Genomic DNA, 16,728 nt, shown 5'->3' on the forward strand with positions numbered 1-16,728 from the left:
CATCGCTAATGATGTTCATTTCATTAAAAATAGATAATTATGTGACAAAATTATTTAACCATGTTGACTTTAATAGCTATTTTATTGTTGTTTTTCTATCACCCGAATTGATTTTGAAACGATCTGTAAACAAACTAGTCAAATAGCAGATCGAATTTCAAAGCATGAAATATTAAACAGTAATACACGACAGTAATTAATTTATTTGAAAATATAATTAAATTTTCACAATATTTCGTCATGCAAATCATAATTTATATTCAATTTCAACAGAAAATTGTCATTTCAATTAAAAGATGATGGATCGCAGGTTATTAGCGTTAAATGTTTTTCTTATAAGTAACCTCCCTCTCTTTTAACATCTTTAAATTGACTTTGATTTCCACTCAGTATTTAATTTGTTTATTTAATTTCACACAATACATTAATTCATAGTTTTTATATGTATCTTTTCAGGAGAAATCTTAGATCTAACGAACTTTAAAAAAATGAAATCTCCCAGTGGGAATATCAAAAGTATTTTATTCAAAAAATAAATGAGAGATCTAATCTAATGAAAGTAGACCATTTGTAAGTGCATTGTATGCAGCATGCGCCAATGTCACTTGGTATAAATATTATAAATCAATAATATGATTTTTTGGATAAAATAACAATTTCATACATATTAAATGTATTAAACAATTTTCTCCAGTTTCAAGACTGACACATACATGTAAGCTTGATTTAAAGATTTGAAATGGACGAAAAGCTAGAGAAAAATACAAATCTTACATTGAAATTCTATTATTACTTGATGCTTTTTTAATGATTTTATAAAATCATAAGGATCCTTGCTAAGCCTTGCAATCATCAAAATAGATACATGTACCGATGATAAATAAACTCATCATAGATACCAGGACTAAATTTTATATAATACACCAGACGTACGTTTCATCTACAAAAGACTCATCAGTGACGCTCGAATCCAAAAAGTTATAAAAAGCCAAATAAAGTACGAAGTTGAAGAGCATTGAGATCCAAAATTCCTAAAAGTGTTGCCAAATACAGCTAAGGTAATCTATGCTGTAGAAAAAGCCTTAGTATATAAAAAAATTAAAAATTTTGTAAACAGTTAATTTATAAATATAACAGTATCAATGATAATTCATGTCAGCACAAAAAAGCTGACTACTGGGCTTGTGATACCCTCGGGGAAATAAATCTCCACCAGCAGTGGCATCGACCCAGTGGTTGTAAATAAACTCATCATAGATACCAGGACTAAATTTTATATATACGCCAGACGCGCGTTTCGTCTACAAAAGACGCATCAGTGACGCTCGAATCCAAAAAAGTTATAAAAAGCCAAATAAAGTACGAAGTTGAAGAGCATTGAGATCCAAAATTCCCAAAAAAGTGTTGCCAAATACAGCTAAGGTAATCTATGCCTGAGGTAGAAAAGCCTCAGTATTTCAAAAAAATTAGCACAAAGATAAACGAACGAAAATAGTCACTGTGTTTTCATAGGTTCTTTAACAACTCGTTTAAGCCATATTTTTTTCGATAAATCCCGAAAAAAGACAAAGACTGCTGAAAAAATCCATAAACTTGCACTACACAAGAAACATCTCGATATGAATAATTGAATAAACTTTAAAACAGTTTATTTGTAATGTGCATGGCAGCAAATCAACCAAAGGTCATATGACCACCCAAAAAATATAACAATAATTCAGTCTGCTGTTCTACGATGACCCCCTTCCTCCGCCTACACAAAGCATGCGAACTGAAGAGTCTATTCATTCGAAAGGATAAAAACCACCCAAATTCATCTAAAGTTATTTTCTGTAATCTACAATTCAAACCCATATTTAATTGGGTTTGTGTTGCTCAGTCTAAAGTATTTTATGTTTTGTATTGTATACTCTTTGTATTCTTGTCATTTTCCTTTTTTTGCCGTGGCGCTGTCAATTTGTTTTCGACTTATGAGTTTGAATGTCCCTTTGGTATCTTGAGCCTCTTTTTCGCGAACAGAACAACCGTTCTGGTGTAGTACAGATTTTCTACCGACTAGATTGATGTAGTTTAAAAGAGTGAAGAAAGGTCTTTCAATTTATCTTGATGATACATGTGATATCGAAGCTTTTCTAATTTCAGTTGAATAATATCATCTAATCTTCCTGTGATCAAAGTGTCATTATAGCTGCAAAAGTCAAGAGTACTTTTTAAGCAAAAAGCACTATATGTTGAAAAAAGAAACTTAATTGAAAACTATGTTATGATAGATTCAACAAATTAGTTCAGAGGCACAGGAAAACATTCAATTAAATTTATGAATATATGAATATATAAAATTATGTTTTAATTAAATATTGTCATCTAAATAAAAGGAAGATTAATATGGTTATAGGTCAAACGGTCAACTACAAAGAGTTTTGAAGATACGGAGTAAATTAAGAAATATTTAAAATGTGAAAAAAAGTAATTTTTGATGAATATCTGTAATGTGTCTTGTTCATTGATATAAAATAAACTAAAACGATTGATGTATTTGATACCTTAAAAAAAAAGCAATGACTTGGCATCATTGTTGATTCCTTGCAAAACTCCAGTTCAAAATAACGTTCATGACGTAAACAAGTATCATACATCTATTGACATACAAAAAGAGTTTTCAATTACCAAAAATGAGATTATGATGTCGTTACATAACCCCATAGGAGGTGAATCGTTTTTTAAATGATTTTGCTATAGTTTCTTTTCCACCTTTACAGGGTTCTATCATAAATTGCTCGTTTCTTATAAGGAGTAAGGAATTAACACAAATTTAACATCTCCTTGAACTTTTAATCTTTAGTATAAATGGTCTTAATCTGTCTCTCAAGGTTCATGCTTTAAATATTTGGTCCATTTTTAGAACCAACGTTTCTTAAACCTTGGTCCATTTCGAGCTATTTTAGACAGCAATAGTAGTTTACATTTACCATTTAAGGGCATACGATACAGTTTTGATCCTGTATTTACAAGTTCGTGAAAATTTGCATTTAGGCTATTTTTTACCTGATTAAATCAAATATGTAATAAAAAATATACCTTCATGTGCTACTTTTTGAGTAAAATGAGGTCGAAATTTTGTATATTTGCTCAAAATTCAGATTTGTGACCGTAATTTCTTTTTCGAAAGAAAGACATAACTTTTTTGTTATAAAAGATAAACACAAATTTGTTTTTGTTAAATACTCGGTAATTTCTGTATTTTATAAGTATCCTAAAAACGTATGCATTTTTTATTCAGAAATAACTTATATTTATCAAATGTTCATGAATTGAGGAAAATACGTCATTTTTTGCTGCGTGTTTATCAAAATTAAAAAAAATCCTCTATTTACAGTTTTATAAAATTTAGGTCACATAATCTCCCTGCAAAATGAAACAAATTGCTGTTTTGAAAAATAGGGGTCCATGAACTCGTTTTCAAATGAAATCAGTTTGAATGATAAAAATCAGTCGAAAAATGCATCTTTTCTCGATATGTCACAGTTTGACGTCGCGAAAATAACATTTTACGTTAGCAACGTCATTACCTCCCCTGTAACTGTATCGTATGCCCTTAATAAAAAGTTTCAGCCCATAATATATATTATTAATTTAAGTTCTTCGAGTAATTTTCTGTCTTTACTTTTATTTCTGTTGCTTTTTTCACCATTAGTCATTTACTGATGTAATCAATTTACGCCGCGTAAATTTAAATTCCAGAAAAAAAACAAAATTCTGAAATATGCTTTTTTTTCCGGAATATACCTCATTAATTATTCATGAAAGTCATTTAAAATATAAATGAATATGAATTTTTAGAAATGTACTCCTTTGCATTATTGTCTTTACAAATAACAAGAATAGAAAGACGAACAGACAGGCAGACTCGTCGTGGGCGTATGACATTTGCGCCGATTTTGAATTTTTTCATTCTTTCATTTGCGCCGATTTCGTTTTTTCATTTGCGCCGATTTTATTTTTTCTCTTAATTGGATTTACAGGTAAGTTACAGGTAAGTTAATACTTTTACATGGGCTGAGCACAGAGTATAAAGACAAATTAAGCATCATTGGTAAATGGCTATCCCATTTTTTCGGGTTACCATTCCTTCCCCAAAATAAAATCAATGACTGCTTCACGTTTGACAATATGTCTGACGCTCCTTCTGATGCCACATGTCTTACATTCTTGCATACAGACTAAGCACATATATACGCACACCGTAACGCTATCCACCTCATTTCTGAGCAGCTGCACCCCAACTTATATGTTTGTACAGATTTTATCAAGAAAATCCAGGCCGTAACGTATGTTAAAATGCGAACTTTATAGAAATGCTCGCATCAGTACGTAAGCCAGACAAAGAAAAGATGGACCCAGTTAGCGACAATTATAGGAATATATTAGATGCGTTGCCTATACACACTCGACAAGAACAGATTTATGATTTGAATGTATTCCGTTTTAATGGATTTGAATCATTTTAGCATTAACAGAGTGCTTTTATCTTAGGTGTTTACTTCTTGATTTTAAAGTATGTAAATATATAGCTTTTATATTGATTTATCTTGCTCGAAACCCTACTTCCACCTCCCCGTAGTGAGCAGAGGACAACAGTTATATACATGTTATGATTGACAATTCCTAACATTTGTACAACTGGCTTATGGAAGAGGTTGATAAATGGTAAATGAAAGAGGGACGAAAGATTCCAGAGTGACAGTCAAACTCATAAATCGACAATAAACTGACAACGCCATGGCTAAAAATGAAAAGGACAAACAGACAAACAATAGTACACAAAACAAAACATAGAAAACTAAAGAATAAACAAATATAACATGACTGGGATAGAGAGTTGTCTCATTGGCACTCATACCGCATCTTCTTATATCTTTGCACCTGTAATTTACCTGTAAAAAAATCGGCGCAAATGAAAAAAAAAATCGGCGCAAATGAAAGAAAAAATCGGCGCAAATGAAATGCAGATCGGCGCAAATGCAAAACGCCGCTCGTCGTGTGTGCTGGATATAAATTGTAACAAAATGCGCTAACAGGAACTTTAAAGTTCTTACAATTACAGTGTACTATATTTGAGATGCTGAATCCCAAATCAACGGTTGTCTCAATGACCGATCTTCCAACCGCAATGGCAGCAATCCAGTGATATACACGTATAATAACGAGTGCAGTAGATATGTCACTTGTTTCATGACTATACATAGGCTGCCATCGGTAAAAAAAATTGAGCTATGACGCAGTTTTTGATTGATGCTTGAATCTATTATGCAGGCATTTATTTTAGAAAGGGTTTTGCTCATTGTTGAAGTACGTAAGGTGACCTATATATTGTTAATTGGAGAGTTGTCTCTTTAACAATCATACCACATCTTTTTTTTTCTAATTATACGCAAAAGAAGAAGCAATAGAAACTGTTGCTGTTTTTTTGCTAGTTATATTATATGTAGGCTTTCCGTCCAGGGTTTATAATAATCTGACTCGTGTTAACTTTTTTTGAAATACCATGCAATACTACCATAATGACATAAAGAATTTTGCTTTATTCGAAGTATTTTTCCTTTTGGAGAAAAGCTGTATATAAACTACAAATGTACAAAATTTATTCAACAAAATAAATACAAATATTTACATTAACTTTTATTTATTGCACCATTTTGCCATTTGCCCTAAAGTAACAATGCAATAAAATGCGTTCAAAATTGGCACAGATAATCTTTAGTAAACTTCGAATGTAAAGTTTTCAGCATTTCTTTTATGAACCAAACTATATATTGTTTAAAAGAAATAAAAAAAATATTTTAAATCCGGGACATTTACCCCGGAAGTCCTGGTTTACTGCAATGACATGCATCTCCACCTTGCTGGCTAGCACATAAAATAGCACATATGTCTTGGGTCGGTTTGATTGTTGGTGCACGTGTCGTTGAAGTTGTAGGTAATGGCGTCGTTATGAGTTTGAGAAGAGATGTTGTAATTGCAGGCTTTCTTGTCAATAACGAGGTTGTCGGCGCATTTGTCGTTGAATAATCTGTTGAATATAATGGCGAGACACTTTCTGTCGATGTATCAACATTATTAGAGACAGAAGTTTGATCCTTTGTTGATACAGCGCTTGTATAAGCAATAGCATCTGCGGTAGATTTAGTTACTTGTTTTGTTGTAGATAGGTCTGCAGCAGTGATAGTCGTTGGGGCTGTAGTAGGGCCTAAAGTGAAAAAAGGTCGAAATTATAATCACAAAATGAAAAAAACAAAAAGCCAACTTATATAGTATGACTTTTATTATATAATTTGCCATTTCTGGAAACATAGACTCTCATAAAGCTATATATTTATTTTTAATAATCAAAGTGATACATACCTATGAATGTGTATTGGAAGTTACCAATTTGACAGCAGTTATAGCAATATGGGAATGCAAAATCATTTTAAAATTCATACCAGATGCACACCGGGTGCGAGTGCTGTCTTGTAGCGGCATTAGCCTACTCTTTTTCGAAATCATACTCGCAGATGGTGTCAAGGAGAGCCGAAAATTGAGTTCCTGAAATTTTCATCCCAAACGGGAATCGAACCAGGAACCTTTGTGTAAGTAGTCCGATGCACTAACCACTACACCACGGCTCTCAGATTGATATTTAAAGTGTCTTAAATAACTTTCAATTAATGAGAAAATAGAGGATTCAATTTTCCTTTCATATTTTAATTAGATCTTGTTCTAAAACTAACAAGATAGACAAATCAACACGGATTTATGACAAATGCATGCAATGATGCTAGTTTTCCTAGTTTTTCATATTTGCGCCTGTCCCAAGTCAGGAGCCTCTGGCCTTTGTTAGTCTTGTATGATTTTTAATTTTAGTTAATTTGTATGTTTAGGAGTTTAGTGTGACGTCCATTTCATTGAACAAGTACACATTTTTTTAGGGGCCAGCTGAGGACCACCTACGGGTGAGGGATTTTCTCGCTGAGTTGAATACTCATGGCTGGCCTTCGGCATTTGTCTGCTCTGGTCGCGCTGTTATCTCTTTGACATATTCCCCATTTCTATTCTTAATTTTATCTCTCATTAGACGTATTGATAACAACTAAATCTACATTTCTATCGATTTGATATTCGTTAAGAATTTCTACTGAGCATATTCTTTTAATGACATGACGGGTGATGCATGTATAACAGGAATGATTTGATCCTATCGAGGTACGAGTACCTGGTATCTCTCTAAATTAGTGCAATGTTTGTACATGCTATTAAAATTGGCTTCGACGAATTTCTCTAATATCTACCGACTTTTGACTAAAAAGATAATGTTGGGTCATATCTTGGATCCTCAGATTTAGTCATACATTGAATTGATTGGTCAGTTTAAATCCGACAATATTTGTGAACACGTAAAGATAAAGTATGAGATTTCTACTTTCTTTAATACATTGTAAAATGCATTAGTATAAAATAATATACCTACATCTACAGTAATTCCAACCATCAGGATGTTGCATCACTATGCATGCAGCAGGACAAGGATGTTTTGTTGTTTGTATAAGTTGTTTAAGTGTGGTAAGCGGCTCATTATTTATAACCAGTTTCATATTTAATGTTGTAAGCGGTGAATACGTAGCGCCATGATGAGACGGTTTATGAGTGTGGTTGTGGTGGTGGACATGAGTGGTGTGAGTATGGTGGCTATGAGTGGCGTGGGTATGGTGGCCATGAGTGGTGTTGGTTTGATGGCCATGAGTTTTTATACCGGCTGACCTTTTATTAACTGAAATATTATGTTACACGTTTTTTTAAAAATTATACTGCACTGAGTATATGTTATCAACAAATACAGCAATACATATATATAAAAATCTCTGACAGATTCTAGCTCGCATATCACGTTTTAATGGAATCAGGAACACTCAAAACCAACAGTTTGGACAGCAAAATACATTGAACATGTCTATAAATTTCAGAATTTTTTCCCCTTGTATGCACTGATTCGCCCTCAGTATATATATCTATTCATATTAGTCTTCTTTTTATCAATTAAAAAAATCTGGATACAGCATATGAATAATCTGCCTGTGATTGAGTGGTTGTTGTTTTTTAGCTGTTGATCATATGCGTTGTTTGTTTATTTTTTGTATAGTCACAGTATTGTATTGTTCCGTTGCACCACTGTCCGAGGATTAGGAGAGGGTTGGGCACCGACTATAACATGGACATTCTACAATTTAGGATCATATGATTCAGTGGTTGTCGTTTGTTGCTGTGTTATATAGTATTTTTTTCGTTCATTATTTTGTTTAATTATAAATTAGGCCGTTTTCTCGTTTGCAATGTTTTACATTGTCATTTAGGGGCCTTTTATAGCTGACTATGCGTGGCCTTTGATCATTGTTGTTCATACGATAACCTATGGTTGTAAGTTTGTGTGGTCTCTTGTGAAGAGTTGTCTCATTTACTTTATAGTATCATTGCCAATCCTATTACATCTTCTTTTTATATGCAGTACCTCGACTTGTGTTTATTTACCCCCCCCCCCCCCCCCCCCCCCCCTGCTATATTATCCCCAGTTAAACATGCGGATACATGAATAAGTTATCAAAAGATAAATATAGTTAAATATACTATGCTTTCAAATTAGCCTTCTCAAATTGTAAATTATGTATACATAAAGACAAAAATGGCGGAAACGAAACATATTTGGGTGCGGGATTTTCTCGATGTATTGAAGACCCATTGGTGGCCTTCGGCTGTTTTTTCTCTTTGGTCGGGTTGTTGTCTCTGACACATTCCCCATTTCCATTCTTTATTTTATAATATCTTTTCCGATTTGTTGATGTAAAGAAATTATGTCATAATGATATCAAATAAAAATTACTTCTGCGTTCAGGACAGTCACACTGTACAATTCCCGATAGTGGATTGATCTCCACACGGCATCCATGACATGGCGATTGCCTGACTGGACTGCCAAGTATTATTGTGAAGAATCCAAATATAACCAAAAACATTAAATACGACATCTTTATATCTAAAATAGATGCAAAAAATATATATTTAATACATAAATTTACAACAAATATTTATCAAAAATCCGTGGATTTATCAGTTGTCTGTCATGTGATTAGAATTCCGTTCTTCGAATTTAAAATATTCATCATCGTCATTTATTAGACAGCAGTGCTATATATGTACTTTCAATTTCGTGTTTAAGTTTTTTTCTTTCCTTTTTTTCTTATACAACTGTATTGATATTATATATGTGCCGGTTGACTGTATATGTGTATTGTTGGTAGAGTCATAATAATGAAAGTCTAACGTTGAAGATGTAAAATCTAGCACTTGGGATGTAAACTAGTATATTATGGATTCATTTATTTTCGTGGGTGCCAATTTTCGTGGTTTGAGGAAAACTGGCATATTCGTGGATATTTAATTTCATTAAACATTTAAATTCGTGGCTCCTTTGTACCCGAGCACGGAATAAACGAAATTTGGTATCCAACTAATATTAATGATTAATTCCACAAGTATTATTAGTTACTCCGCATATAACCACTGAAACGTATTCATATTGTGAGGACTGTTGAGATTAATAAAAAAAAAAGCGTTTGTTATTTTCTTTGTAAAAGCAGTCAATGCAATATTGTTTACATCTTTAGTGTTAGCGCTGATATCTCTTAATTGTGTCGGATAATTTCAACGCTTAAATTTAAATTTCTTGGGCTAGACTTTAATAAACCTTCAGCCTTTGAATATATATCTTCAGCGCTGCACCTAATATAGTTAGAGCTGGACTTTATATATTAAGCGCTGGATTTTATATAGATTAGCGCTGGAATTTTCATTGATCTCTAGCGATTTAATTAACATCTTTAGTGCTGCAATCAAAATCTTGAGCGCATGAGTTTATATCTACAGCGCTGAACTTTACATCTTAGATATTTCTCAAGATGGGTTGGTGTGGCATGTATGTCGATATTTTTTGAATGATTGCTTTGCTCAACTATCGACATAAATCTTTTAAAAGGTTATAAATAAGGCGCAACAGTAATTTGCAGATGTCCAATTCGCATAATCCATTTAGATTGTACAACGCAATTAAGGTAAACAAAAGTCTCATAACCCCTAAAAGGGGCGAGACCGTTGTGTCAACAGTCTATGCATCATCTGTTATGCATGTACCAACCGTCATGTACGAGTCCACATTAATTTAAAATATAACTCTCAGAAATATAGATACCAGGTTTAAAATGAGGTATGCCAGGTGCAATAGGGGTTGTAAAGTCAAACACAGTGTGAATGCCAAATACTTAACGAGGTAAAAAAGAATTCAAAGCCAAAACTTCAAAGAAATATATGTTTCAACTGACTATGACTGGTAGTTCGAAAAGGAGGGGGGTGGGGGGTCGAATTAACAAACCGTTCAGATATAAGTTAGTTAAAAGTATGGATACCTTCATTTTGATTCAATTTTCGTTTATGGAATCACCATTGACATATGTAAGAAGGGAGGTTCAAAAGGAATGTTGTTGAAAGGGCCTAAAATGCAAGAAATGTTAAAAAAATAAATAACGAAGTAAACCAAACAACTATAACTTATAGATAACCGTAACTTTGTGATCCCCTCTCCCCATTTGTTCTTAAAAAATAAAGATCACAGAAAATGAGTTATATGGACGAATACATATAGAGTATCATGACTTTAAAGGCGAACATGTCTAAATATAAACAAAGCATGATCTTAAACTGATTATGATTTCTTAATCAAACCACACATTCTATATTCAATCTAGATGCAATACAATGCTGATTTAAACAATTAAACATACACTTAAACATACAGGACTTTCAATGTAATGTGGTGCGCGTTGTTCTGTTTAAGTTTACATTTATTAGTTATCTTGAAAAAACTAAGTCTTATTACCGATTTGGACATATTTTCATTGTTAAAAAAGAAATAACATTTTTCAAAATTACATGTTCATGTACATTTTTAAATTGACATCTGCATAACCAAAACACGTTATTAGAAGACAATACATGCCAAAGATAACAGAAAAAATATAAACAATATCAATATAGATCAAACCAACTATGAACATACGAAGTCTTAATAAATGGACGTAAAGACAAAAAAACATCACTTGGTCTGAATTGGAAAAGGTACTCCATAGTTCGGGGTTAAAGTTAACAAGTTCATTTGCACGCATGCGAATAAATCCTAAAATGAATTATGTAGTAGGGTTATAATATTCTTTTACAAATGTTCATAAGATGAAATACAGTAACCGAATTAGATATCTTAATAAATAAATGTATTTCCACTATATATATTTGCGTAGAAATTATTTTGTTTTAAATATGTACTACTTTCCAGCTTTTTGTTTGTTTTTTGCTGTGCATGGACTGTTTTGTGTCATGGTTGGATATCTAATATCATTTGTCCTTCAAAAAGATGCTTTTTCAAAAGTAAAATGACCACTAACTTTTTCGAATAAATAAAAGTTTGGATTATAACTTTATCAATGAAGTACAAAAAAAAATAGAGTTAGAAATGAGTAAATAAAATAAAAAAAATATGATTCGATTGTTTTATATAATTTAAACATGTATTAGTAAAACAGTCAACTTACCCGATAGTTCGACTTATCAATCCGTTGTTTTAAAATGAATAAAACTACCTCGATTTTATATGAAAATCTATACTAATACTGATATCAAATATTGTCAAATTTTATTGACAAATACTTTAAAATGATCAATTTTCGTTTCATGATAATTTGCAAATACTTAATATTATCACTTTTCTGTTGATCTTTGAAAACACAGATTACCTGATGACGTGTATTCTTGGTTACATGTTAGATTAGATGACAGTGAACTAGTATAGAACAAATCATGGTTTTGTACAAACCTTATCTGTCCTCAAATTGACACACATTTAATACAAACATTGGTGCGACCCAAAATACAGTATATCTGCAATGGTCAAGTATTTCAAAAACAAATCTTAAGACATCAAAAATATTATTGAAGTTGATCCAAATCAGTGCAGTCATTGTTGACAGGAAACAGTTATGTGACGCAGATTATAAAGTTTCAATGCATAAAAAGGATACCAAGAGTTAAATTATTAGACAAGTCAACAACACACACCATCAACAAGTGTGTACAAATAACTAAGTGCAAAACATGACAAATATCCTGACTTGGAACAATCACAAATTAGTTGTTGTTGGGATTAAGCCAGTTTCATATAGAAATGCGCACAAACCATGTTCTTGCTATTAAGACCATGCATATGTCGTAAAAGAAAAACACTACACTACAAAACCAGTGAAGTCCATCTACTAACATGATGACCACTTACACGAACAAGGAAAGAACAGAACAGACGTGGCTCATGCATGTTTAAATTCGTATTGAAAGGAACCAAAACCTGTCATGAAAATCTATGCCATGAAAACATGCCGTCGCCGAAAATAGAACCAAAAAGTGTGCGGCATGAATTTTTAAATAACGTCATTCACACTCTGACCTCCACGAAATCTTTCAAATGGTATACGTGCACTGGTATAGAGTTCTATATTCTCAAGTCATATCTAACTTGCGATAGAGGATTATATTTTGAAATCAGATAATATTATTTCTTTTCTAATGACTTTTATGAGGACATATTTTAATATTGAAAGACACCCGTCAATGTAAACATAGACAATAATAGTGCATTGACTTGACATATCAACGATATAAGGATGAGGCTTAGAAAAGGGGAAATGCGAGGCTCTTGATATGTCAAGTCAATACACTATTATTTTCTTTATACTTTAATCTCCGGAAAACATTTTCCATCAATGTTCAAGGTTTTAATGTTATTATTTGATTTAAATATTGGGAAACCTCCCCTTTTATAAAAAGGCCTCATATCATGCAGGCGGAGAAATATACAACACGATGAAATGTACATAACCTGTTCAAACAGTTGAAATTCGCAATCTATGGTGAACGAATTTTTTTAAGAATGAACTAAAATATCAACAAAAAGCATAAAACATAATGATTTCTAGTTTGCAGACCAAAAATATAAACAAGTGAAATATTATGGTTTTTTTTTATTATAAAAATTGCAAAACAAATAAGTTTGATCGTCGTTGTATACATTGAAAACAAGAACAGGTTGAATAGGTCGTATGAATAATTAATTAGAATTTCGGCAATTTCTATTTAAATATTCATGAGGAAAAGTGATATCATGTCAGTGACTGTATATGACATAGAAATATACGGTCAACGCATTTTGACTGCTCAAATAGAACGAGTGCAGTATATAATTGAATATCTGCCTAAGTGCGCATTTCGACCAAAAAAAACCCGTCTTTTCAGTGGTGAATGAGAGGAAATAACGGGGGAAAACATGATTTCAAAGGGTTAAGACGTGGAATCAAGCCTGTATAAAAAGTCAGAGGAGTGTATAATTTCATGGGGAATTTCTATATGAAGTTATCAAGTTTGGTACTGCATTTCTTACTGTTCACTTTTCAACTCAAAATCAATACTAGAATAGTGAAATTTTACAACACTGACAGTCCAATGACAAATAAAGGTATAGATTTTGTACTAGCATTTTTTTTTAAAGATACCTATTATAGTGTATGAGATTCGCTTCTCTGCATTGAAGTTAGAATTTAAAAACCTAAAGCAAAGGTTGAACATTTTAGGCAACTAAAAAGTTTACCAATAGAACGTTTAGGCAAGAAACATTTCAAAAATTTCAAAAAGCAAATGAGTAACGTGTTATCAGAGATGAAATTTAGCTTAATTAATCTGTTGACGACTTTTTACACGAGGTTTTTCATAATATAGTTGATAAAAAGAAAATGCGTCACTCCTTTTTTGTTGTTAGTTTTTAATTATCTACCGGTCCAAAACAAGGTCCAAGAAAAGACAACAACAACTTGATATACCTATATAATTCTTTTAATTTTTTTTTTAAAGGACTAGATGCTGTTGATGTTGACACAGCTACCACATATTTACCGGGTATTGATCCAGATCAACATGGGTCAAATAGTAATGATATAAATCTCCCTATTACAAGGGATGAAATAATATTGTGTATTAGAAAAATTGAAAAATAATAAAGCATATGGTGAAGATAGGGTTATAAATGAATATATAAAATCTACTGTTGATGTATTTTTACCATTTTATGAAAAAGTGTTTAACATGCTATTTGACACAGGTATAATACCTAGCAAATGGTTGATTGGCAATATCAAACCAGTATACAAAAACAAGGGAGATAGATTTAATCCCAAAAATTTTAGACCGATTACTATTCTAAGTTGTATGAGTAAATTATTCACTGCACTTTTGAATGAAAGAATTAAGACATTTGTCGAAAATTTTGATGTTATGAATGAAAGTCAATGTGGTTTTAGATCTGGATACAGTACGACTGACAATTTATTTACTTTGTCGGCTTTTTTTGATATTTTGAAACAAAAGAAAAAAAGTTATTTGCAGCCTTTATTGATTTTGAAAGAGCTTTTGATACCATTTGGCGTGATGGACTCTGGGTTAAGTTGCTTACTCAACATATAAATTGGAAAATGTATAATGTAATTATCCATTTTTATGAAAATATTAAATCAAACATTGTATATAACAGTAATGTGTCAGACTATTTTATGTGTAACAAAGGTGACCGCCATGGTGAAAACTTATCCCCTATATTATTTGCATTATATTTAAACGACCTAGAACACTTTTTGGAAGACAAAAGCCTACGGGGGCTTGAGTGTATTTCTGAAGAAATGGAGTCCAAGCTTCAAATTTATTTAAAACTGTTTGTAATCCTTTATGCGGACGACACAGTACTATTGGCAGAAAGTGCTGATGATTTACAGAAACAGCTGGAATCTTTCAGTGAATACTGTAATGTTTGGAAGCTTAAAGTTAACGTCACGAAAACTAAAGTGATGATTTTTTCTAGAGGAAGAATGCCGTCAAAGGAGTAGGTCCGGTAAGGGCCGATTTTGGCCTCACATTTCAGGTTCATCTAACGAAATATTTTGGACACTTTTTAAACACTTCAGTGTCTATTTCAATTGATTCAATTAGTTTATGTGAAAGATTTTAACTGATTTAATCATTAAAAACGTTCCGATTCAAGCTAAAATATGAAAAATCTATCAAATATGCCAAAAAACGTCTCTTTTCAGATGGTTTTTGTCAAAATGAAAGTGGCCGCATCCGTGTTCATCCTCAACCTTTATATATGTTATGTATTATCATCAAATACGACTTACATTTCAATATTATGAATGAACACGAATGCGGCCACTTTCATTTAAGACGGAAACCGTCTAAAATTTGACTAAAATGCTAGAATTGTTAAGATTTCAGTAATTTATCATCACTTAATGATGCTAGTACCCGATATATGTGCATTGTATTGTCAAGAACAGCCCATATCTATGTAGCAGAAGCATTCTACTTTCCATTAAATAGCTACAAGATTACACTTTGACAATTTTGTAAAACTGCTATATTTTGGGGTCAAAAAGGGGTCTTACTGAACCTACTCCTTTACATTTTGATATAGACGGCACGGACATTGAAATTGTTAAAGAATTTAACTATTTTGGCATATTATTATTATCTAGAACTGGTAATACTAAAATAGCACAGAAACACTTAGCAGAAAAAGCAACAAAAGCTATGTTTAATGGGTTGAAAGCAGGCCGCATACATAATCTTTCTATTCAATGTCACTTAGATCTTTTCGATAAAGTTGTGAAACCCATACTTTTGTATGGATGTGAAATTTGGGGGCATGGTAATGTTGAAATTATAGAAAGAATCCATCTGAAATTCTGTAAACTCCTTTTGAAACTAAAAAATTCCACACCTAACTATATGGTATACGGTGAACTTGGTAGATATCCTTTGGACATTGATATTAAATTAAAAATAGTGTCTTATTGGTGTATGTTATTATCTGCTAAAGAGACTAAGCTATCTTCTGTCGCATATAGACTATTAAAAACACTATTTACTGTTAATAATGTATGTACATTTTTTGTAGTAAAGTTAAAAATATATTGATGAATGTGGTTTTTCAAATATTTGTATTTCTCAATGTTTTGGTAATGATATATGGTTAAAAAATGCACTTAAGTTGCGATTACAAGACCATTATAAACAGTTGTGGAATACACAATTACAAGAGTCTACAAAGGCAGTAAATTATAGAATTTTTAAGTTAGAATTAAATTTTGAAAAATATTTCGATATCTTGGATATGCACGAAAGTATTATTTTATGTAGATATAGAACCACAAACCACAGACTCCCAATAGAGACAGGGAGATGGAATAATGTTAATAGAAATGATAGAAAATGTCATTTTTGTAATATTGGTAGCATTTGAGACGAATTGCATTATCTGCTAGAATGTCAATTTTTTAACGACAGCAGAAAATTATACCTAGATAAGTACTATTTGGCTCGTGTTAATACACTAAAATTTGGAAAACTGATGAGCAAACTAAACAAAAAGTCAGAGTTAAAAAGATTATGTAAGCTTATAAAGTGTATAAATAAACATGTGGGTCCTCCTGGCTAAAATGTATATTATTTTGAAACCACTGTATTTTATGTATGTTTTGTAAATAGATGCACATTCTT

General features: G+C 31.9%; 1 protein-coding gene across 1 annotated transcript; it reads right to left on the reverse strand.

The window, feature by feature from the left end:
• Positions 1 to 5,620: 5,620 nt before the first annotated feature.
• On the reverse strand, positions 5,621 to 11,923 carry LOC139512093 (uncharacterized). The gene is made up of 4 exons (XM_071299476.1): positions 11,871 to 11,923; positions 8,912 to 9,064; positions 7,508 to 7,807; positions 5,621 to 6,247 (listed from the first exon to the last, which is right to left on the reverse strand). The coding sequence occupies exons 2-4, from the start codon at positions 9,054 to 9,056 to the stop codon at positions 5,856 to 5,858; spliced, it is 837 nt and encodes a 278-aa protein (XP_071155577.1). The 5' UTR covers positions 9,057 to 9,064; positions 11,871 to 11,923; the 3' UTR covers positions 5,621 to 5,855.
• Positions 11,924 to 16,728: the final 4,805 nt, after the last annotated feature.

Source organism: Mytilus edulis, chromosome 2 (assembly GCF_963676685.1).
Source record: "Mytilus edulis chromosome 2, xbMytEdul2.2, whole genome shotgun sequence".
Lineage (NCBI taxonomy): Eukaryota > Metazoa > Mollusca > Bivalvia > Mytilida > Mytilidae > Mytilus > Mytilus edulis.